Below are 26,134 nucleotides of genomic sequence, written 5' to 3' on the forward strand. Positions count from 1 at the left end.
CAAGAGGAAGAGTAGGAGCAGCTGCAGCAAGCAGAAACCTGGCACATGACTTTCAAGAGATCAGTGCCCTTGTTACCACTGCCAAACCTCAACACCCCACCCCAACTCCTCAGCCAACCACTCAGGTTAAGGAACAAATTCAGGACCAACCCAGCTTTCTCTGCAACCTTCTTTAGAGACTATGAGCCTCACTATTCATCTGTCACTATTACCTTGTGGTTTCCCTTATTTTCTATCCCTATATTAATCACTGGCCATTTTGAAAACTGTCCCAGTTCCCTCCTCCCTTTCTTTCATTCCTATTCCTCTGAATCCTAACCCTAGTGAATCACCCACCCCAAACTTGCCCCTTCCTTTTTCATTGTGTCTTTTATAATTCCTATTCCATTGTGAACTCACTCCCCTTCACGATGGTCCTGTATCATATTACTTCTATTGGCCATCATTGAGACCTTATTCTCTTCTGATAACAGTCTATCCCCTATCATTGGCTATTCCTTTTCTCACACCCTTCTTCCTCTCTCTCCACACCCAATACTGGTCCTGAAAGGGAAGTCAAAATACTCTTTGATCCCCACGGTTACTTTCAGAATGTTTACCTCCTATCAGCTTTTCCTTCCTTCAAAGTCCACTCAAAACATTCCACCCAATTAAAAGAACTTCAATATACTAACCCCCAAGTTATTCTCCTGCTTTTCCCAAGAAGTTCAACATTTAGTTCACCATCTTCTCTCCAACTCCTGCCCTTCTAGTAGTACCTTCATAGTTCTCTCAAACTTCCTAAATTTCCAATTCTTCAGTGTTCTTAAATCACAAGACCTATTCCTTCACTCTAACTCAGTCACACAAAGGGACACTGAAATCACACACTATATAGCTCCCCATTTAACCACAAATGTTCTACTTCCCTAATTAGAAATTCTGGCATTCCCCTGACCATAACCTATTGTTCCATTTCTCTCTATGCCTCACTTCTCCTAAATCTGTTCTCCATCCTGAAGACATTCAATCCCTCCACTTCTCAATACCTTCTCAGGTCACTCACTACCCCTACTCTGACTTCACTTTCTTCCCTCTCCAACCTCAAATCTATAGTTAGCCATTTCAACTCTGCTCGAGTCCCTTGGTCTCCTTCACAATCTTCTTTTGCCAAACTTCAGTCTGAGATTGTCCACTTTCCATTTCCTTCACTCCTACTCACAAGCCACTGAATAAAACTGTAGGAAGGACTAAGTGGATTTATTACGAACTGAATGCTATCCAACCTCAGCTGAGCCCTCACTACAAGGCAGTCCTTTTAATTCCTTCCTGATTCCTTTTCTCATTTCCCACAGAAACTATTCCAAACCTTCTCTTCCCTCAATCCCTCCAAAACATCCCTTTCCCTTCTTAGGCAAGGACTTTGCTTCTTTACTGAAAAAAAAAAAATGAGGTCATAGGATGTGAGCTTCCTTATTTCATCTCAAAACGTAACTCCAACTCTCTTCCTTTCCCAGTCTCTGACAAAGAGATGGCCCTTGTCCTTGCTAAGGCCAACTTCTCCATATATGCTTTTGATCCCATTCCTTCCTGTTTTCTCCAGCGGAATGCATCCTTATTTATCCCCCATCTCTCAAATCTTCAGTCTCTCCCTATAAACTCCTTCCTCCCCTACAGTCTTAAAACTTGCCATCTCCCCCTCCTTAAAAAACCTTTGTTAGACCCTACTATACCTTTAAGCCTTTGTCCTTTATCTCTCCTAAGTGGAACTCATTGAAAAAGCTGTCTTCACTTCCTCTTGTTCTCCATTCGTCAATCCTTTGTGATTTGGTTTCTTACCTTAACACTCAACTGAAACTGCTTTCTCCAAAGTTACCAATGATCTCTTGACAAATCATGTTTCTCAGTCCTTTCCTTCTTTTTTTTTTTTTTAAGCAATCAGGGTTTAGTAACTTGCTCAAGGTTACACGGCCAGTTATTTCTGGGTGTGGTGCTGAGTGTCTGAGCCCGGGATTCGATCTCCAGGTCATCCTGACATTGGAGCCTATGCTCTTACTCGCTGTGCTACCTGGCCACCCCAAGTCCTTTCCTTCTTAACCTAATCTGTTGCAGATAATACTTTTGACAACCTGCTCTGCTCCTCCTCTTTGGGTTTTCCTGACTTGTCTCCTAATTTGTCTTCAACTATTCCCTCTTAATTATCCATTTCACATCTCCTAACTATAGGTGCTCAAGAATATATCCTAGGCTCTCATCTATTCCACTATGAACTCACTCCCCTTCATGCTAGATCTGTCTCATTACTTCTATTGGCCATCAGTTCACACTGGTTTAACTACTATGCAGATGACTTAAACATCTACACATCAGGGCCCAGTCTCTCTTAAACTTCAGTCTGCTATAATTGGATATTTCAAAAATGCATATATCAACACATCTTAAACGCAACATATCTGAATCTGAACTCATTTTCTGTCCTTCCTTCCAAATTTCCCTATTTCTGTTGAAGACACCACCATTCTTCAGGTTCATAACTTTTAGAGGTAAATTCCTTAAAAGTACATCTTTTTCATTCTTTGTACTTTTATTCCCAGGGCCTAGACAGTGCTTGACACATGGAAGTTGCTTAATACTTAATTCACATTTAATGGTAATTATGAAGTTTTAAGAAATTAACAATAACTAAAATAACCAGAGTATTCGTTGTCTTTTGTTTTCACTATTTATGGAACCATTATAAAGGCTAAAGGAGAACAGCATCCGGTTTTATGCAAATTATATGACTAAGCGTCCAATTTACCTGTAATCTAACCCTCCATCTAAATGTTTGTGTATATTCAGGCCCCTGCAGGCAAGAATTTACTTTTAGAATCTCCTAACTATATTTCCTTTAAATTTCGAGTTTTCTAGCTTTCAAATTTCCCATCACAGAGCACCACATGCTATTTTGCAACTCTCATTGGAAACGTGGGATGATACAACTCAAGAAGTCTAAGCACTGCCTAAAATTGTACTGGCTTCCGCATTATCACATAGATAATTGGTGAGATTCCTCGTTTTTACACAAATTCCAGCAAGGGATGATTTGGACGGCTTATTACCTAATGCACGTTTTCAGCTTCTAAACATTTGAATGACCCGTAGTTTTGAGTAGTCAACTACTTCTGGGCAGTGGCCAAATTGAACGTGTGCCCCCAACTTTCCATCTGCTTAAATGTCTTTTAATGCTTCAATGTTTTCCTTGGAAAATTCACACCTTTTTCATATATATGGGGGTGGAAAAATCAGATGACTCCCGGTCATCATGCAGTTTTTCTCACAGGGGGTATTAGCCAAGGGTGGGGAAAAACCCAACGTTCTTTAAAATCCATCAGCTGCTCCATCTAGCAAACCCGTCTTCTGATCCACTTCGTCCCGATTCCCTCACTCCCAACTCCTGCCTATCCAGTCAGGAACAGGAGCAGAGCCCCCTGAAATGCCGGTCATCACCTCTGCAGGTTCTGCGGACTCTGGCCCATGGGCTTCCAACTTGGCAGGAAGAGGCTCGAGGTTCAAAGCCTCAAGAGCATCAGCTCCACCCAATTAAGATAACCAAGACCGAGGCCTCCGCCAGGAAGCCTGGGGGGCCGGCCTGGGTGAAACCAAAACCTCGGGCTCTTTTCGTTTCACCTTAGCCGCAGGGGCGCGGGTTGCAGATAACATCTTCTGACACCCCCTTCCCCCCCCCCCCGCTCCCCGCTTATTGGGTTTTTACCCTCAGAGCTTAAATCGAGAGGGAGCCGCAAGAGAGAAGAAAATGTGGGCAGCGCGAGGGCGGGGTGGGGACAAGGGTGTCCCCGTTTCTCCCCAGCTAGCGAGGGTGGCTCTTCGCCTGTGTTCTGGACGGTCTGCTTCTTCACACGTCGCTTCCAGCCGCCCCCTTAAACCTCTCTCGGGCTCCGCAGCCGCCCTCAACGGCGCCTAACGTTCCCAGTCACCACGGGCTCCCCTCCCTCCGCACACCCTGTCCCAGGCAACGGCAGCGGCAGACGGCCTCGGGCCACCCAGCTCCTTGGGTTGCTCAGCGGCTCGGCTCCGCGTCTCCCTCGCCCCAGCCCGTCACGCCTTGTTCCTCCTTCTTCGCATTCCCCAAAGGAGCAGAGCCCGGGCACTCGCCCACCAGAGTCCCCGGACTAGAGGAAAAGAAGCGAGCTCGCGACCCCGGCCTGGGACCGACCCTCGAAAGCGCGAGAGTGAGGGAAAGCTGAGCTCGGCAGGACCAGACCAGGGACGAACGTTAGGAGACACGTGACCGGAGGAGGAGTCGAGAAATCAACCAATGACAAAGGGCCGTGCCCGGCAGTGGGACGGCGCAGGGGCCCAAGTGGGGCGGGGTCAGGAACCCGGGCAAAGCGGAACGGGGCGGGGAAAGGGAATGGGGGCGGGGTTATGAGAGGGGGAGAAGAAGGGGGAGGGGGGCGGTCAGGGCTAGGGGGGAGGGGCGAAGAGACGCCGCCGCCGCCGCCGCGGCTGCTGCAGCCTCAGGGAGCCTGGAAAAGGGGAAGCGAGGGCGAGGGAGGGACTCAGTCCCCGGCTAGGCGGCGGCGGGGGTGGCGGCTGCGAAGGCGGCAGGAGGGCAGAGGGAGGCAGCGTCAGGGGCGCTGCTGCTGCTGCTCCTGCTGGTGCTGCTGCTGGAGGCGGCGGTGGCGGAGGAGGAGGAGGAAGAGGCGGTGGCGGCGGCGCAGGAGGAGGCGGCAGGGGCGGGCGGCCCGTACCAGTCATGCCGAATAAAAACAAGAAGGAGAAAGTGAGTCCAGGGCCCCGGCCCGCCCGACGAGCCAGCGGAGGGGATGGGGACTGGGGGCCGGGCCTGGAGGCGGGAGGAGAGAAGACGAAACTGCCCCAGTGGGGACGGGGCCTAGTGTGGGGACCCGGGCGCCGCCCCCCTGAGATGAGAACTCGCCGACAACTTCTGCTCCTGGCGGGGGGCCCGTCTGCGCTTCCCCCGCTCGCCGGGACCCCAACCCCGGACAATGACAACTGATGCTCCGGAGTTAGTCACCCAGGAAGCGGGGCCGGCGCGGAAGCGCCCGGGGTGCCCAGGCCGCGGACGGGGCAGCGGGAGCCCTCCCTTCCAGCGGCCTAACCCTAGGTCCACCCTCCGCTCCCCACCCCCCGCCACCCCCAGGAGTTGGTAAATCTCAAGCAAGTCAGGGAGGGGGCACCCTTCCCCACCGCCCACGCCCGGGCGGCTGGTAGCACCCACACCCCGCCCCCCTGCCCCTGTCCAGGCCCCTGGGAATCAGTGACAGCAGCCCGAGATTGTTCTGGGAGGAAAGGCGGGCGGGGGGGGGGGGGGGGGGTGCGGCTGCCCCGGGAAACGGCATCTGGCGTCCACAGTCGGTGCCTCCCCCGCCCCAGAACCTCTCCAGAGCAGCAGCAGCAGCGGGGGTGGTGGGGGGATATCTGTTGCAGAGATGCTTTGGAACATGCTTCTAGCCCTGGAGAAGAGGGTGAAGCAACAGCAGCAGCCGTCGATGGGCTCGGGGCTGAGAGGGTTTGGGAAATCAACCCCGGACACCAAACTTCCTTTGCTCACTGTAGTTGTCTAGTGGATTCCTCGTGATCGTGAGAAATTGTGTGTCCCTTCAGAGAGAGACTTTATAGTGCTATAAAATAGTATTATTATCCTGCATTGTGATGATGTGTATGTGTGATGATATGTATTTCTGCTGCGTTAGCTTTTTTTGTTTTGGTTTCAGGTGGCGCTGTATAGCATTTTAGTGTCACCTTAGAAACCACCATCATAGGAGTTTAGGAAAAGGGAAAAGGAAGGGGACTTTTTTTTTAAACCCACATACAACACCGTAAATAATTGCATATATCTTGCATCTGTTTGCTTTTCTTTTTGTAGCCTTGGTAACAAAAAGTAAAAAGTAAATAAATGTCTTGTAGTCTATTACATCTCTAAACAGTAATATAATTTAGAACTTTTTGATATTAAAATGAGATATAATTACATATAGGTTCTTAAGAGTTCTAAAACTTTTAAGGGTTTTGCAAACTCAAAAATATAAAACTTAATCTGCTTGATGTTTTCTTAGGAACCAGCAAAATCGGGGAAAAGTGGAAAAAGTACAAAAGAAGGACAAGATGCTGTAGAACAGGAGGTATTTGCTCTTAACTATTGTGTTTTGACTTTAGTCGAACGTTTTTGCTTCTGTCAGTTAGCAAAACTAAGAATGGTAGAACCCAGAATACTTGGCATTTTCCCCCATATGGAATTTTGGTTTCTGCCATCCCTTCCCCTTATTTAGGAAATATTTGGGAAAATGGAAATTTGAAAATTCAGACTTGGAAAAATGAGGAATAGGGATGTTTAAATGAAAAGTTCAACAATGTAGTTGTGTAATCCCAAAGGCCTCTTCTCCCTCTTCCTGCTAACAGACTTGATACTGTTTCTGTCAGTCAGGCAGGCATGTTTCTCTGACACATGTTCTACTTATCCCTTTTAGCTGCTGGTTCTTTTCAGCTGCTGGACCAGTTTCTTTTTAATCTGCCAGGAGCCTATATCAGCTGTTGATTCTTCACCCTCTCCCTCCTCCTCCCACCACCCACCTCTAAATCTCTATACACTCTTGTTGCATACTCAGCCACTCCCCCCCCCCAGCTGCTTGATATTGGTTAATTGATCTGTTATCCTTTCCTGTCTCTCACCATCCCCCCTTCCCATTAAAAAGTCTGTTGCTGTTTTTTAAAATCATTTTTAGGCTTTTGTTATGTTCTCTTATCAGTGTTCTATTTTAATGTTAGTTGGCACTTTTTTGTCCCATTGTGCATGTTACTTTTGCTGATTCATGAGAGAGTAAATTCCAAATTGTACTTATATTTGACAACAGCCTATTTTTTAAGTGCTGTTCCTTATTTACTGATGATGTCATTGACCTACTGTCAGGACAGTTGCTTTGAGTCATTTTAACTTGATTTCCACAATCACCACTTTGTTTTGTCCGTTGGGTCTGTGGACTGAATGAAGATGACCAACTGGCTGGACACTGGAACCTAAATCATACTATCTAAAAGAGCAGCTAATAGGCACTTTGACTTAGGCTCCTCACAAAAGAAACAGTACAATTTAGTCTGGTGGTTCTGGGAGCGGGCTCCATAACATACCTAGTCTGATCATTTTGATATTCACTTGCATTCCCATTTAGATTGAATTAATTAGTGAAATTCTGTTTAGGAATTATACTTAAGCTTTTTTGAAAGCCATGTAAGAAACTTTAATAGGTTCCATTGAAGCTAATTTTTCAGATATAAAACATTTTCTTTATTATATATGTATATTACATATGTGTGTATATATACTTACATATATATCTACATATGTGTAGGTACTTGACTCTTGTGGTAGATTTTAAATTTCCATTTTCTTTCCCTTACCACTCATTATACCTAAGATTTTCTTCCTTTCCGGGTGGCCAGGTGGCTCAGTGAGTAGAGCACTGGCCCCAGAGTCGGGATGATCCGGGATTGAATCTGGGCTCAGATACTTAGCACCACACCCAGAAATAACTGGCTGTGTAACCTTGAGCAAGTTACTTAACCCCAATTGCTTAAAAAAAATTTTTCCTCCTTTTGCAGTTAGGGAGTGCAAAGTAATTTTAATGTTAAACTTAGCAATTAGATAAATCTCCCGACCCCCAAATATAGAAATACAATGAAAAAAAATTTTAATATACTTTTGAATTATTTATACCAGCATTTTTTCTACCCTTTCATTATTATTGCTAATCAAGAATTGACTGTAGAAACCATTGTAATTGCATATATTGGTAGCATGTTCTGTGAATCATGTCATTTAAATTGGCATAGTAGATATTGGGTGGCCTTGGAATCAAGAAGACTTGGGGTCATTTCCTGCCTCTGGCTTATGCTAACAGCTGAGCGTTGTACAAGTGACTTCACCTCTCTGTGCTCCAGGCAGTTTTTTTTTTTTTAATAAATTTTTATGGGGGCGGCTAGGTGGCACAGTGAGTAAAGCATTGGCCCTGGAGTCAGGAGGACCTGAGTTTGGTTCAGGCCTCAGACACTTAACACCCACACAAAAAAGCTTGACCGTATAACCTTGGGCAAGTTACTTAACCCCAACTGCCCTCCAAAAGGCAAAAAAAAAAATTGCTATAGTTTGTGTTTATACAACACCTACATTTGTCAAGGTAGTCTTCCCTTCACCCTTCCCATATAGCAGGCATTCCCTTATAACAATAAGAAAGAGGAACAAAAAAAGTTTTTCCAATCTACCTACATATTGGACAGAGCCTGGCACCAAATGTAGAGTCCCATAGACCCCTCCCTGCTGTCCAAGGCAATGTGGGGCAGACATTTTTTTTTAACACTTTTAAGTGACTGTTAAACTGATCTACCTTGGAGGAGGGAATTTCCACACCAGGAGTTCCCACACTGAAAATTTCCCAGGATGTAAATGTTCCTTTTGGCAGTCTTGACCTGTCTAATAACTGCCAAAGTTTCCTACTCTCCAGACTCTACTTGCTATCCAGTGTATGTGCTGGCAGGGAAGTCATTGACGTGATCTTAGAGCACTGGATTTGGAATCAGTAGACTTGGGTTCAAATTCTATCTCTGCTGCTAACTACCAGTGTGACCTTGGACAAGTCATTTAAGCTCCGTGGGCCTCAGTATCCAAAAATGAGGTAGACTAGATGATTTCTAAGGTTCCTTCTTGATCTAAATCCTGTAATATTCTCTCACTAATAAGGGCTTACAAGGAATTCAAAATGTTTATTTCACTTACGGAGTAAGATTTTATTGCAGGGAAAAATCAGAGCTGGAGGCTAAGTTCAAACTAGAATTTGAACCTGAAAAGCCATTAGTAAGTAGCTCAATAGAAGATCTGAGTGACTCTAAACATATCAGTTTTGTAAAGTAATTATGTTAGGTTGTTTGCTCTTAGCTTTGAGATCTATTTAACTACTGAGATCTAAGCTCATTCTGTTCTCTTCGTAATTTATCTTTGCACCAATATTGCTTTAAAGGTTAGAACTAGAGAACCCAAAGTTAGCTTGGATATTTTCTTGAAAGGAATAAGGATAGCATATTTTTAATTACTTTAATATAAACTGAATAACTTTTTGTTCTGTCTGAACACTATATTGGTCCTTCCTCATTTACTGCGCCTTCATAGCTTTTCCTCTTGCTACCTTGCTTCCAGTTCTACCTACTTATTATTGTATGAAAACGAATGAAAAAGTATTTACTAACTACTTACCGGTAGTATGAGCCAAGCATTTATTAAATGATTGACTTACTGTGTGGTCAACTAAGGCATGACTGCATATTTTAAAATGTCTTTTCTTTCCTATTATTACAGTTATGTCTGAATATTTCAAATGGCAATCTTAAATAAGTCTGAAATTTCCCTGCCTCATTTCAAAGCTTTCTTGATTTAATATCTATCTTTACAATTACTGTTTTTCAGTAGTGCCCTGCATGTAGTAGATAGGCCCTTAATGATAAAATGTTTGTTGAAATGAATTGATTATCCCATGAGTTAGCTCTACATCAGGGCAGTGTATATTCTTGGAGCATCATGTCTGAAGAAATAAATCTAACCCAAAGGTCAAACAGCCATTTGAATTGAAAATAGAGCCAGCAAGGAAATTGTTCAAGAATTTGACTTTTTGTAGTGATGGTTCATTTTGTTACAGATGTTTGCGTGATTCTTATAGTAACTGTTCTCTCTCTTCATTCAAGAGAACTCAGGAGGGAAGTTGGCTTAAAGTGCGAAAAGAAGATTTTGAGTTGACTACAATAAAAGTTTGTGTAGTGAGTTCTGGATAAAGGGAAATAAAATCTTCTGAATTAATTGTTACAAAGTTGTATAGTGGAAGGAACCTTGGGTGGGAATCAGATGACCCAACTTCTAGTTCTATAGCTGCCACAAACTTGCCCTTTGACCTTAAATGGGTCTCTTGACCTTTTGGAGTTATGGGTTTCTTCACTCTAAAATGAAGAATAACTTCTAAAATTCTTTTCATTTAAAATTCACTGTGCTTATAAGTGACATCCATTTAACTCTTTTGGATGGTTTAAGATAAATACTGCCTAAAAGAACTAGCTAACCTGTGGAAGTTCACTATAGTAAGGATTTTTAAGCTTTCATAGACTCTTTCAGTAGTCTGGTGAAACCTGTGGACCCTTTCTTAGACTAATGTTTCTAATGCAAAAAGTAGAACGCATAGGATTACAAAGGAAACTGATTAAGTTGCAATACAGTTATCAACATTAAAAAAAAGAGCCCAGTTTATGGATCCACTGTTGTTAGCCCCTGCTCTACAATTATTTAGATAGTTTCACTCTTGAATGTAGCAAAATACTATAATTGTAGTTGTTTTAGTTACTTTTATTGAATCTTACTGCTTGTATGTTTATTTCCCATCCTCTTTTCCTCTCCACCCCCATAGCTTATTTGTAGCTATTAATAAGAAACTATCATAAATGGACTTCCAAATTAGTTCATATTGGAATACGATTTGAAAATTGGCAAAAGGAGACATTTCTTAGAGAACGGTTTGCATTTTCTTAGTATGTAATATCTAAATCTTTGCAAATGAAAGTAAGAATTTTTTCTGTTTGTAATGTTTGTAAATTGATTTGTTTTTTTTCTAGATCTAATTGAATAGAATTAAATTTATGTGTAATGTTCTTTTAATGCCACTTACATATTGGTTGTTGCTATAGAAAGAAATTTAGTGCATCTGCAAAGTATCTACTTTTAAACACTTAAAGTAGTTTCATTTTTTCCTTCAGCATTATAGTAAGTATATTTACTGATTTAGGTATGTTTAAAAAATCTCTGTAGCAACTTTATAATGTCTTCCTGAAGAGGAGGTCTGTAATGGTTCCTCTATGTCTTGCCCTGTTGCCTTGTGTATTTACCTTGTACCCTTTCACATGCCCCTTTTAAAACAGCTCTACTTGGTTCCTCATATATCAGGTCAGCCTCAGAGTTCAGCCTGTCCTTCCTTTTAAAATTCTCTCCAGTGTGTCACTTTTTATTACTGGGAATATCAACCTTGTCATTTCATGCCTTCATTATTACAATAGTCTGTCCCTGCTTTAGATCTTTTTTCTGCCAACTACCCTACACGATTACTGATCATGTTGGTCCTCTGCTCAAAAATTGTCGATGATTTCATTGCCTCCTGAGTGTCAAACTCATCTTTACTGGTCACCTATCAACAGTTTTAAAAATGTTAATCTTATCTATGTTTGATTGTGGTTTTACTTGTTTTGTTTAATATTTCTCAGTTGCATTTTAATTTGGTTTGAGTAGCAACTTGGTCTGTTTGTTTGATACCTCTGGCCTATGAGATAAAGCTCAAATTCCTTAGCTTGACATTCAAGACTCTTCGGGCTCATCCCTTACTTATTTTTTTTTTAAGTCTTAACTACTACTTTCTTATATCAGTAGATCCTATTCTATTCTGATGCAATTGGCAAATAACATGGTTCTCACAATTAAAAAGGTTTCACAATTTCTTACCGTTTAGGCTTCAAATTTGCTCTGTCCCAAGTTTTGCTACCCCTCACCCCTTGCTCCTTGGGGACTTGGGTAGGAAGCAAAGATAACTGTTATTGTTTTTGTTTTCAATCTGGTGACCTACTCTTGAAGTGATGATGGTATTACGTTCTGGCATAGTATCACAACTACTATGACTGGGTAAAGAGCCAGCTTCTTTTTCCTGCTATCTCTCCCATCAACCTGTACTTCACTCAGTCTTTTGCTAGAAGCTTGAGGAATGAGTTTTTTTGAGCATTCTTTACCATCTTTCTCCAGACTTCGAGTCCTAATCTGGATCATAACCTGAGGTTGAGAACCAGTGTCATACATCAGTATTCCACATCTGTACTACTCATTGTTGTACCTGCCACTAACCTTGCACTTTCCTACCTCTAAGATTTTTTTACAAGCCAGTACTCTCTTCAGTACTCTCGGTTTTTTGTCTGAATCCTACTGCTCCTTTCAGGTCTGGTATAAATTCTGCCCTCTCTGACCTAGACTCTAGTCCCATTTCTCCATGCTCTGAACCCTTTAGTATTTACTGTATGTATTACTTATTTGGCATTTAAGATGTTATGTAGATTTTTTTCTGTGCGTTTGACTTGTCCCTCCCTACAAGTTCTCAGAAGTGAAGAAATAACTTACCAGGGAATCTAGTTGGACAAAAAAAGACTAACACTTCCATGCAGACAGTAAACCAGCTCTCACTTTCTTTTCCTTAGGGGTACCTTGTACATAGAATGTGTTGAAGTTCCTAATTAGTTGGTGAATTTTTAAAGCATTTATTAAATCAGTTTAATTTAGGTTGAAAGTGGGAAGAAATGATAAATCAGGAATCAAATAGATTTGAAATCATAGTGATTAAGTTGAAGAGATGTATTTTTACTATAAATTTTATTTTCACTCTAACAAATATAGGTATATGAACAAGAGGATAAGAACAGTTTTAAAAGTGTTTAGGCTAAAACAACCCCCAAAACTCCTGAAGAGTGTAAGTTTTTGTTCCTTTATCTACAACTTTCATAATTTATTAATTGTGAAACATGAGATAAGTGCATTAGCTTTTACACAGTTGTGCTACTTAACATGCTACTAGACAATGCTGAAGGAAATTCAGCCTTGCTAATTGTGTGCTCTTCGGATTGTTATCTAACCTTAAATGGATCCTCATTGTAGCAAGGCATTCTTTTTTCTTAACTGGTTTTTTTATCACACTTCCCAAAGCTGCTCTTCTAAACCTTCCCTTCCCAAGCTTCCTACTCCACTCCTATCTGGCAAGGGTTCCCTGATCTTTCACATGCTACTTCTTGAGCCCCCTTAACATCAGTACTCATTTTTTTTCTTCCTTTACTTTGGGTTTTAATGAAAGAAATGGCCCTTCTCCTTGCCACAGCCAGCTCCTCCACTTATATCCTTGATCTACCTCTCCTCCCATCTACTCCAGGAGATTTCTCCTACAGTTGTTTGTTAGATGGTTTAAACTGAACATCTACAGATGTCTGTAGACATCTCAAACTCAAAATGTCTGAAATGGAGCTTTGTCTTTCTCCCTTCCCTTCTAAAACACCCACCCCTTTTCTGACCTTCTCCATCTCTGTCAAGGGTACCAGTTACTTAGGTTTGCAATCCTGTAGTCATCTTCACCTCATTCCACTTCATTCCATATAACCAATCGGTCACCAATTCTTGTCAGTTGTGCCTACGTGTGATCTCTGGTATTAGTCCCCTTTTTCTGTACTAATGCAGCTACCTCCCTACCTTAGGTCCTTATCTCTCCCAGCCCTCCACACCCAGATTATTACAGTAGTCACCTGGCTGATTGTCCCTGTCTCAAGTGTTCCCAGCTGCTCCAGTCCACATAGACTTAGCTGCCAAAGTAATCTTAAAGCACAGGCCTAATCATGTCAGTCTTCTGCTCAGTAAATTGCAGTGGTTCACAGTTACTTGGTTTCTCTAGTTCTTTAACCTCTTGAGTTTTTTTGTTGCCACTGTACAGAACTAATTACTTTAGTTGGTCTCAGCTTTTGAGGGAGAACCCTGAACCAGTCACTTCACGTAGGCACTAACCTTTTTTCTTGAGCAAAAAATACAGGAAAAAACAGCAAAGCTCATTTTTCATGCATCATTTGAAAGGCAGCCATATGCCCCCTTTGAATTGTTAGGCCTGTTCTCTCATCCCCCTGGGTGGCAAAATGAAGGTATACACACATATACTTATTTGTGTACATGTTATCTATCCCTATAGAACTTCTTCTCCTTGAGGGCAGGGATCTTTATCAGATATACACTCTTTGGCATTTAAAGCCTTCCACTGTGTGATTCCAGTCTGTCTTACCATTTACAGTCCTGTCCAATTTTCCTTCTTACTGGTAATAGAATGACATTCTATTTCCTATCTCTGTGTATTTGGACAAGCCATCCCCTAACCTGCAGCGCACTTCCTCCTCACTTCTGTCTCATAGAATCCCATTTCCTTCAAAGCTCAGATGAGTGCCACCTCCTGTGTGAGTCCTTTTGCTGATTCTCTTCTCTGGCTACTAGTGCCTTCTTTTGACCCCCACCTTGCCCCCCAGTTACTCTGTCTTTGTCTAGTACATGTATACATGTTGTTTCCCATTATATAATGTAAACTTCTTAAAGATGGGAGATTTTTGTTTTTCTCTTTGTACCCCCAGCACCTAACACACTGCCAAGACACATTGATTAATGTTAAATAATTATAGATTGGGAGCAGCCACATCTCTTCCCCAACCCCCTTATGTTTTGATTTTTATTATAATGTAAAATGTGAGTTTATTGCTCTATTCTCACATAGTTGAATGTGTAAGTTCTTTGGTTTTGCTTTTGTTACTAAAATTTTTTCTATGGCTTTGGATTTGATATGGATGATTTTAGAAGAAGTTTTATGTAGTATTAAATAAGAGTTTCCAAAGTGGATTTTTTTTTAAGTAATTGGGGTTAAGTAACTTACTCAAGGTTACACGGCCAGTTATTTTGTGTGGGTGCTAAGTATCTGAGGCCGGAACTGATCCTGGGTCTCCCAACTCCAGGGCTGGCGCTCTTACTCACTGCACCACCTGGCCACCCCAAAGTGGATTTTCTTAAAGGAAAATTTTCATGTAAAGAGAAAAGAAAGGTAATACAGAGGCCATATTTCGGCATAACTATAGATCTGACCAGATAGAAACGGCATATGCTGTATTTACTCCTAAAATAAAAACATTTGCACTCACATTGCCACTAGAGGGCATAAGAGAACAGGTTTGACAACAGTTCAATGTATATGTCTTTCAAGACAAAAAATGGCCCATCTAAAAAGAGCTTTCCTATTTCTTCTTGGATTTTTGTTTAGAAATAGATTCAGAGCCTCCAGAAAGTGATTGGTTGTGAGTTTTCCCTTAAATGCCATGACCACGTAAAGTAATTTTGTACACTGGCAACAAAAAACTGAAATGGTTATAGAACCAGAGGAACCAAGCAGCTTTATAAATAAGGTCAGTATATAGATAGCTTATTTATTAGGATGATATTAGTTAACACACTATTTAGCACTATAGACTCAGGACAAAAATGAAACTCACAAACATTTCATATATTTTCAGGAAGAAAAGGGAAGATGGTAGCATAGATGAAATAAAAAGGAATGAGGGAGTATCTATTCTTACTCCAGCTAAGATTTACGTACTGGAAGATCTCCACATATCCTCACTGACTTGCAGATGGACATCCATTGCCATGCTTCCCAGTCACACATGGGTCAAAGGGCTGACTTTAGGGAACCCAAAACCTTTCCCCCACTCAATAATAATCCTGGCAGATTTGACCCAGGAAGTCTTTCCTTTTTTCTTTAAAAAAAATTTATTTTTGAAAAAAAAATCTGCACTTACAACAACAAAAGAATTATGTATGAATTTGTGAATCTGTTACAAGAAAGTTGTTTTTTAAAAAGTTATATGATAAATTCACCATTTAACTTTCAGTCTACCTGCTTGTCAATTTTTTCTTCTGAACTTCTGTTCTCTGCTATGTTTCCCTTTAATGCTTCAATGACCTTCTTTTCTTCCTTTTTTGGGGGGAAGGTAGCAAACATCACCAGCTCTGCTCCCTATCCCCCAGTTTTCCTCTTCACCCAATTAAAAAAAATCATACAAAACCAATCCATACATTGGCTGTATCCTAATTTATGTCAATCTGTTATCTCTCTGTCAAGAGGTGGGTACCATTCTTCATTATTGGTCCTCTGGAAACTGGTTGGTAATTGCATTGATCAAAAAGTCTTAAGTCTTTTCAAATGGTTTCTGTTTACTGCACTATTACTGTGTAATTGTTCTCTCTTTTTATCATTCTGTGTCATTTAAGAAGATTTTCCCAGATTTCCCCAAGTTGTCCTTTTTATCCTTTCTTCCATTATTTTTATATATTTTGATTTGTTCATCCATTTCCCCAATTGATGGGTACCCATTTTGTTTCAAGTTTGTAACTTTGTTACAACAAAAAAGAGCTTCTTTAAGTATTTGTGTAAATATGAATCTTCTCCCTCTTTGATCTTTTTGGGGCATTGGCTTACTAGTGTTATCGCAGGGTTGAAGAGTATGCAAGTCACTTAACTAGTGACTTTTTGGGTAAAGTTCCATATTGCTTTCCAGAATGACTGGACCAATTCACTTCTTCACCCAACAATATGTTAGTTTTGGAGCATGAGAACAGGGAGTACTGTAAGAAATGCAAACTATCTGTTGGTAAATGGCTCTTCTCATATATTTGAATCAATTGTTTACCTTAGATATTCATCTTTTGTCAGAGAGACTTGCCACAAATATTTTTTTCCTCAGGTAGTTATTTCCCTTAGTCTATTATGTGACCTTTTTTTATCTAAGCCACGTATCCACTTGGAACTTATCTTGGTATCTCATGTCATATGTTGTGCACTGTTGATCTAAACCAGTTTTTTTTGCCAGATTAATTTCATGCTTGTGTCTTCCTCACTTGTTGAATCCATCCTTTCTAGCCATATCTCTTGTCCCTTTTGTGGCTCAACTTCTTGAGAAGGCCACGTACAGTAGCTGTCTCTATTTCCTTCATTCTGAAGTCTTTGCAGTCTTGCTTCTGACCTCGTCATTCAACAGATATTACTCTCTCCAAAGTCACTAATGATTTCTTAATTACTAAATATAATGGTGCCTTTTCTCAATCCTTATCCTTGACCTCCCCAAGGTCTTAATGCTGTTGATCACACTCTTCTTGTTATTGTGTCTATTGGGTTTTTATGACGCTCCACTGATTCTCCTCTGTCCTGTCCTCCCTACTGCTCTTCTATTTCCATTGCTGGATCTTCATTCAGGTCATGCCTTATAATTGTGGATATTCCAAGGCTCTGTCCTGAACTCTCTTCTCCCTCTGTACTGTTTCATTTGGTGATCCATCAGTTCTTATGGTTTGATTATCTCTTTGCAGATGACTCTCAACTCTGCTTGTTTAGCTCTAGCCTCTTTCTTAATCTTGAGTTTTTCATCTTGAACTGGATGTCCCATAGATATCTCAAAATCAACATATCCCAAACTATCCCCTGTTCCTAACTTCCCAATTACTGGAAAGGATAACCATCCTTCTAGGCACCCAGGCCCACAACCTAGTTGTTATGGTTGACTCCTTACTGTCTCATCTCCCACATCCAGTTTCCAAGTCTTGTTTAAACTTTCATAATATCTCTTATGTACACTCTCTACTCTCGTCTGATACTGCCATTACTTGTACTTCCTCAACACCTCACACTTTACTATTACAAGAGCCTGTTGGTTGGCTTCCCCACAAGTCGCTTTGTACTACAGACTATCCTCTCTAACAAATTCTGCTGGCTCCCTATTGCCTCTAGGCTCAAATATAAAATCTTCTATTTGGCTTTCAAAGCCCTCCATTGCTTCTTACTATTTTTCTAGATTCTATACACCTTATACACCCCAACCCCATCCCCTCTAGACACACACCTATTCCTTGCACAAGACACCCCAGACAACTCTGGGCATTTCTACTGTCTATCCCCCATGCCTGAAATTCTGTTCCTTCCTCAGCATCATGTCCTGGCTTCTCTGGTTTCCTTCAAGTCTCAGCTAAAGTCCTACCTTCTTCCCATTCATTATTACCCTTAGTGCCTTCCCTCTGAGACTCCCCCAAAGTTTTATCTTGCATTTATGTTGTTGTACATAGCTGTTTTCATGTTGTTCCCCATATTAGATTGGGAGGTCCTTGAGAGGAGGGACTGTTTCTTGCCTTTCTTTGATCCCTAGTACTTAGCACATGGTTCCTGGCACATAGTGGGTACTTAATAAGTGCTAATTGACTAAGGTACTATATGTCTTGGTAGGTATTTAATACATTCTGTAGTTACTTTAAATGTAATTTAACTTTTCCTGCTAGATTTTATTGATAATAAACAGAAGTGCTGTGTTAAGGAAAAGCAGTTTATGCCTTTGTTTTTTTTTTTTTAAACAAGAATGGGTATTATGTTGTCAAAAGCTTTTTCTGCATCTGTTAATATAAAACTTTTTTCTTGTTATTAATGTGGTCTATTATGTTTATGATTTTCCTAATACTGAATGAACCATACATTCCTGATATAAATCCTACTTGGTTATATTTGCAAACTTTTTTTACATATTCCCATGCCCTCTTTGCTAATACTTTATTCAAAATATTTGTGTCAATGTTCATTAGGAATATTGGTCTGTAGTTTTCTTTCCTGTTTTGTGTCTGTCTATCTTTTCCCGTTTTTGCACATAGTTTGTGTATTACCATAATTAATAGTTCCTTGGATACTTGATAGAATATGGTTTATTTTTTTTAATTAAATTTTATGTTTATTTTTAGTTTACATCATTCATTTCCACAAGATTTAGAGTTTCGAATTTTCTCCCCGTGTTTCCCCTACCCGCTACCCTAAAACAGGGATCCCACTGTATACCCTCTCCCCCAATCTCCTCTCTCCTCACCCATCCACCCTCCAACTTTCAAGTAGGGCAAGATGGATCTCTATACACCAGTGCCTGTATATTTTATTTCCCAGTTGCATGTAAATAATAATAATGATGATGATGATGATGATGATGATGTATTTTTTAAACATTTGATTTTACAACTTAGAATTCCAGATTCTTTCCCTTCTTCCCTCATTACCTGCCCTTACTGGGAAGACAAGCAATTCAATATAGGTTGTGCATCTGTAGTTACGCAAAACATTTCCATAGTGGATATATTGTGAAAGACTGACTATATTTCCCTCCATCCTATCCCACCCCCATCTTGTTCTATTCTCTACTTTGACCCTGTCCCTTTTCAAAAGTGTGTGCTTCTAACTACCCTCCCCCCGAGCCTGCCCTCCTCATCATCATCCCTCCCATCCCTTTCCCCCCTGCTCTCCTGTAGGGCAAGATTTATTGGGATTTAGTGTGTATGTCATTCCCTCCCTAAGTCAAATTCAATGAGAGTAAGGTCAACCCATTCCCTTTTGCTTTCCTGTTCTTCCCCTCCATTGTAACAGTTTTCCCTTGCCTCTTCTATATGAGATAATTTACCCCATTCTGTCTCTCACCGTCTCCTCTCATTATATTCCTCTCTCACCTCTCAGTTTCACCATTTAAATATCATCTCTTACTATTCAATTGATCCTGTGCTCTCTGTCTATGTATACCTGAACACATTTATACACACACTTATATAAGTATTCATACACAATATACCCTCCTGTATAGACGTATATATGTTTTTATACATATATATATACACATTTATATTCCCTTCCACTATTCTCATACTGAGAAAAGTTTCATAAGTTACAATTATTGTTTTTCCATGTAGGCATGTAAATAGTTCGACTTTAACAAGTTCCTTATGATTTCTTTTGCCTGTTTACCTTCTCATGCTTTTATTGCTTCTTGTATTTGGATGTCAGATTTTCTGTTCAACTCTGGTTTTTTCATCAAGAATGCCTGAAAGTCCTCTATTTTACTGAATGACCATATTTTCCCCTGAAACATGATACTCAATTTTGCTGGGTAAGTGATTCTTGGTTTTAATCCTAGCTCCTTTGACCTTCAGAATATCATATTCCAAGTCCTTCAGTCCCTTAATGTAGAAGCTGCTAGATCTTGTGTTATCCTGATTGTATTTCCACAATACTCAAATTGTTTCTTTCTGGCTGCTTGTAATATTTTCTCCTTGACCTGGGAACTCTGGAATTTGTCTATGATATTCCTAGGAGTTTTCTTTTTAGGATCTTTTTTAGGAGGTGATCAGTGGATTCTTTCAACCTCTACTTTGCCCTCTGGTTCTAAAACATCAGGGCAATTTTCCTTGAGAATTTCTTGAAGAATGATTTCTAGCTTCTTTTTTGATGATGGCTTTCGGGGTAGTCCAATAATTTTTAAATTCTCTCTCCTGGATCTATTTTCCAGGTCTGTGGTTTTTCCAATGAGATATTTAACATTGTCTTCTTTTTTTTTATGTGTTTGGTTCTGTTTAATAGTATCTTGATTTCTCATAAAGTCATTAGCTTCCATTTGCTCCAATCTAATTTTAAATGAATTATTCTCTTCAGTGAGCTTTTGAAATTCTTTTTCTATCTGGCAAATTCGGGTTTGTAAGGCATTCTTCTCCTCTTTGGCTTTTTGGGCCTCTTTTGTCATTTGACTTAGTCTATTTTTTAAGGTGATATTCAGTCAGACTATTGACTTGCTTTTCATGATTTTCTTGCATCATTCTCATTTCTCTTCCCAATTTTTCCTCTACTTCTCTTATTTGGTTTTCAAAATCCTTCTTGAGCTCCTCCATGGCCTGTAACTAGTTCTTGGAAGCTTTTGATGCAGGATTTCTGACTTTGTTGTCTTCCTCTCATTCCATGCTTTGATCCTTTTTCTTCCCAAAAAAAGGAATCTAAAGTTGGATTGCTATGCTTGCTTTGCTTCCTTTGCTTGCTCATGTTTCCACTCAATTACTTGACTTTTTAGCTCTTTGCCACAGTAAAACTTTGCTTCTAGAGGGGAGAGCTTTGTCCCAAATCTCTAGGATTTTCACAGTTGCTGGAGCTATTCAGAGGTCATCATCTCTACAGCCCCCCTACAAACTCTGGCTCACTGGTCACACACCTCAGGATTACTCCCCAAGGCTCTGGAAGTAGCTATGTGGAGGTGGCTGCCACACCTCTGCCACTTTTAGCTTGGGGGGCAGGGGCTGGACCCACTCCTCCCCCCCCCCTCCCTCCAGTTCCAACAGAGTTCTACACTGACCTCTCACTTTTTCTTTGGCATTTATGTGTTGATAATTCTGGAAACTGCCACTGCTGCTGGTTATCCACTCTCCCAAAGTCTGCTGCAGCTGTTCAGGGCTGCCCTAGGACTAAACTAGGGCTCATGCTAGGCTGGGCTCGGCTCCCAGCACGCTGTGATGAACCCTTCGTGGCTGCCTTCCAGGCTGCCTTCAGCAAGAGATTTGTTTCTCTCTTGTCACTTTGTGGGTTCTGTAGCTCTAAAATTTGTTTAGAGTCATATTTTATAGGTATTTGAGGTGGTTGTGTGGGGAGATCACAGAATTTTCCTGCTTCTACACTGCCATCTTCTAGAATATGGTTTTAAATCCATTTGGTCCTAGAGGTTTTTTCCTTTATGAGTTCATTTATGACTTATCTTTCTTTTTCTGAAACTGCATTATTTAAATTTTTTATTTCTTTTAATTTGAGCATCCTACATTTTTGTGAAATACATTTCTTAAAACAAGTCATTGTTTTTATTGCCATACATTTAGGCAGAACAATTACTAATAATTTCCTTTATTTCTTTATTTTATTTTATTTTTTTGCTTATTGAAGGGCAATTGGGGTTAAGTGACTTGCCCAAAGTCACACGGCTAGTTAGTGTGTCAAGTGTCTGGGGCTGGATTTGAACTGAGGCCCTCCTGACTCCAAGGCTAGTGCTCTATTCACTGTGCCACCTAGCCATTCCTCCTTTATTTCTTAAGAATCAGAAACCAAATATCATTGTTAATCACAGAGAGAATTAAATAAGACAGAGAGCCTGGGAATGGTTTTGTCATGTTTTGACAATCTTAAAAAAGTAAAGGGAGTGAAAAAAGGATACATTAGGGAAGGAAAGAGGGGAGGCAAGACAGGGATACTTACGTTACTCACATAATCAAGGTTATACCAGGAGAAATCTGTATAAAAACAAGTGAGAGAAGCCAGCAACACTGGAACCTTAATCTGAACTGGTAAAAGAAAGGTGTAAAACACCCACACACATAAATGTTTTGGTGTAGAAATATATTCATCTCAGCGGGGAAAACAGGAAAGAACAGGTGTAAAGCCATGCATGAGCTGCTTTTCAGAAGAATGATACTGTGAACAGCTTTTAAGGTTCCATTACACAGTATCGTGAACACTCTGTTTATTCCATAACAAATCAAAGCAAAGCATTCACAGAAAATCAAGGTACAGCATTCACAATATTATAACTTATCACAGAAAATCATAATCTAGTATTCACAACAGTTTATCATTAAAATGGCCACATAGTTTCCACCATAGTGGCCACAAAATTTTCAACAAAGAATCTCAAAGTACATTGTCTAAGTCTTCCACTCATGGGGCACACTAAGTTAACTCAGTCACTTATTCAGCAATCAATTACTAAGTATCATTAATCACTAAGTAAAATCATTAGAAAATACACAGACCCTCTACCCCTAGGTCACTAGTAAACTACAGTTTCATCACTACTCAGTACCCACAGAGATATCTTTTCATCTTGACTCAACGCAGGCAACTCCTAGCTGGATTCAAAGGCAGACAGCTCCCAGTTCCTTGTCCAGCTCTCCGTGTAAGTCCTGCTTCACACTGAAGTTCACAGGGTCCAGTCCATTTCAATTCCTTCACAATTTCTTTTCCCAGGAATTCAAGGCTCAACCAAGCCACAAAGTCTTATCATGCTGGTCATGCTTCCTCAGTCTTCTGCAGCTCATTCAAAAATCAGAATCACCTTATTGGGGGGGGGGCGGGGGCGGCACCAGCGGTGGCACTCCTGGCCTCCTGGGCTCCTCTTCAGCAGAATCTCCACCACCACAAGTTCTCAGGAAATTCTGACTCAGTTTGCAATTCTCATTTCTCTTCTGTAGATGCTCTGGTTCCAGATATTGGTCCTAAGAAATTCTGACCCTTCCTCTCTGGGGCTTTTCCTTAATATACACATAGCATTAGCTACTTCCTGTTTCAACCAAGCCCTTCCTGTCATGTCAGGAACAGGGTTCATACCTTCAGTTTCTTTCACAGAAGTTTGATTAATTACTAAGTGGTAAGTACCTGTTTACTTGCCAATACAAAAAGGGGTCTTCACATTCACAGTACATTACCATTACAACAGGTGAAGGAAACCAGGGAATGAGAGCCTAGGTAGATCCAAAAAGGAAGGAGTCACAAGCAATACAGATTCTAAGACCAAATCAGGAAGTTGTAAAGAAGAGTTTAAAAGGAAAGAGAGAAAGGAAAATTTCCCATTTGGGGACTGGATGAGGTAAAGAGAATAGCAGGAGGGTAGAAGCTGAATATTTAAAAAAATAAAGCATTCATGCTCTTTTAGATTTTTGTTGGATAATTGTGGAGGAAACTGGACTATACTTTCCGCCTACTCTGCCATTTTTACTGGGCCCTTCATGCTGAGCTTTTCTGAGTGGATGGTTTGACCCATGTTTCTACTTTTTTTTTTATTAATTTGTTTGTTTATTTTAGTTTACAAGATTCAATTCCACAATTCCTTCAGTTTCACATTCTGTTCCCCCCCCCCCATGGTGGCATACAGTCAAGTATAGCATCTGTAAATACTTTCACATTAGACATTAGTCAGGGTATAAAGACGGATTGTATCAGATGGAATGAAAAATGGTAAAGAGGAAATAAAACCAAACAAGAAAAGGAGAAAGATCAGGTAGTTGGCTTCAATCTAGATACAAACTCAGTTCTTTCTAGTTCTTTCTCTGGATGTAGACATCTCTCTCCATCATGAGTCTTTTGGGATTGGCTTATATCACTGCATTGCTGAGAAGAGTCCAGTCTATCAAAGCTGGTCATCACACATACCTTGTGTCTGTAATTGTGTACAAATTTCTCCTGGTTCTGCTCTTCTCACTCAGCATCAGTTCATATAAGCTTCTCCAGGTAAATATAAAGTCCATCTGCTCCTCATTTCTTATAGCACAATAGTATTCCATAACACGCATATACCGCAACTTGTTCAGCCATTCCCCAATTGCTGGGCACCCCCTTAATTTCCAATTCTTTGCTACCACAAAAAGAGTTGCTATAAATATTTTTGTACATATGGGTCTTTCTCCCACTTCTGTTTTCTCTTTGGGATATAACCATAGAAGTGGTATTGCTGGGTCAGAGGGTATGAAATTATTTATAGCCCTTTGGACATAATTCCAGATTGCTCTCTAGAAAGGTTGGATCAGTTCACAACTCCACCAGCAATGCATTAGTGTTCCAATTTGCCTACATCCTCTCATTTGTCATTTCCCTGTTTTGTCATCGTAAGCCAATCTGACTGGTGAGATGTGGTACCTCAGAATGGTTTTGATTTGCATTTCTCTAATCAATAGTGATTTAGAGCATTTCTTCATGTGCTTATAGATATCTTTAATTTCTTTCTCTGAAAACTGCCTGTTTGTATTCTTTGACCTTTTATAAATAGGGGAATGACTTTTATTCTTACAGATTTGACTCAATTCTCTGTATATTTTAGAAATGAGTCCTTTATCAGAGACATAAGTTGTAAAAATTCTTTCCAATTTCCCATCTCCCTCTTAATCTTGGTTTCATTGGCTTTGTTTTTACAGAAACTTTTCAATTTAATGTAATCAAAATTATCCATTTTGCATTTTATAATGCTCTCTAATTCTTGTTTAGTCATAAAGTCTTTCCTTCTCCACAAATCTGACAGGTAAAAACTATTCCTTGTTTTCCGAGATTGCTTACAGTATCAACCTTTATACCTAGATCATGCGCCCATGTGGACTTGATTTTGGTATATGCTTTTAGATAATGGTATATGCCCAGTTTCTGCCATACTATATTCCAGTTTTCCCAGCAGGTTTTGTCAGATAATGAGTTCTTATCCCAAAAACTGAGGTCTTTGGGTTTATCAAACAATAGATTACTATAGTCATTGACTGCTGAATCTCATGTGCCTAATCTATTCCATTCATCCACTACTCTATTCCTCATCCAGTACCAAGTAGTTTTGATGACTGCTGCTTTATAATACAGATTGAAATCTGGTATAGCTAGTTTACCTTCCCTAGCATTTCTTTTCATTAATTCCCTTGATATTCTGGACCGTTTATTCTTCCAAATGAATTTTGTTACTATTTTTTCTAGCTCTATAAAGTAGTTTTTTGGTAAATTGATTGGTATGGCACGTAAATATATAATTTAATTTAGGTAAAATTGTCATTTTTATTATATTAGCTTGACCCAGCCACGAGCAGTTGATATTTTTCCAGTTAGTTAGATCTGACTTTATTTATGTGAGAAGTGTTTTGTAGTTGTGATCATATAGGTTTGTTTTGGCAGGTAGATTCCCAAATATTTTATAATATCTACAGTAACTTTAAATGGGATTTCTCTTTCTATCTCTTGCTGTTGAATTTCATTGGAAATATATAGGAATGCTGAGGATTTATGTGTGTTTATTTTATATCCTGCAACTTTGCCAAATTTATTTATTGTCTCACGTAGTTTACTTGATTCTCTAAGTATATCATCATATCATCTGCAAAGAGTGATAGCTTGGTCTGTTCTTTGCCTAATTTGATTCCTTTGATTTCTTTTTCTTCTCTAATTGCTACTGCTAACATTTCTGGTACCAGATTGAGTAAGAGGGGTGATAGTGGACACCCTTGTTTCACTCCTGATCTTATTGGAAATGCTTCTATCTTATCCCCATTACATATAATATTTGCTGATGGTTTTAAATAGATGCTACCTATTATTTTAAGGAAGGCTCCATTTATTCCTATTCTTTCTAGTGTTTTTAACAGGAATGGATGTTGTATTTTGTCAAAAGCCTTTTCTGAATCTATTGAGATAATCATGTGGTTTCTGCTAGTGTTATTGTTGATATGATCAATTACACTGATGGTTTTCCTAATATTAAACCATCCTTGCATTCCTGGAATAAATCCTACCTGATCAAAGTGTATTATTCTTGAGATAAGTTGCTATAGTCTTTTTGCTAATATTTTATTTAAAATTTTTGCATCTATCAGTACCATATTTGTGTCATAAAAAGAATTTGGTAGGACTCCTTCTTCACTGATTTTCCCAAATAGTTTGTAGAGTATTGGAATCAATTGTTCTTTAAATGTTTGATAGAACTCACTAGTAAATCCATCTGGCCCTGGAGACTTTTTCCTAGGGAGTTGACTGATGGCTTATTCAACTTCTTTTTCTGAGATGGGGTTATTTAAGTAATTTACTTCCTCTTCAGTTAATCTGGGCAACTTGTATTTTTTAAATATTCATCCATTTCCCTAAGATTGTCAAATTTATGTGCA

General features: G+C 40.0%; 1 protein-coding gene across 2 annotated transcripts in view; it reads left to right on the forward strand.

The window, feature by feature from the left end:
* Positions 1–4,615: 4,615 nt before the first annotated feature.
* PPP2R5C (protein phosphatase 2 regulatory subunit B'gamma) overlaps positions 4,616–26,134 on the forward strand; it is a 228,199-nt gene continuing 206,680 nt past the window's right edge. Inside the window, exons 1-2 of one of the 2 annotated variants that reach the window (XM_069104189.1) lie at positions 4,616–4,765; positions 6,063–6,128. In XM_069104189.1, coding sequence (XP_068960290.1) covers positions 4,739–4,765; positions 6,063–6,128 — 93 coding nt within the window. In that variant the 5' untranslated portion in view covers positions 4,616–4,738. The remainder of the gene's footprint in view (positions 4,766–6,062; positions 6,129–26,134) is intronic. The other variant, XM_069104187.1, reaches the window with a different exon arrangement.

The sequence above is a fragment of the Petaurus breviceps genome, unplaced genomic scaffold (genome assembly GCF_028583685.1).
Source record: "Petaurus breviceps papuanus isolate PSGF00001 unplaced genomic scaffold, PetGlider_PUasm1.0 68, whole genome shotgun sequence".
NCBI classification, from domain to species: Eukaryota; Metazoa; Chordata; class Mammalia; order Diprotodontia; family Petauridae; genus Petaurus; species Petaurus breviceps.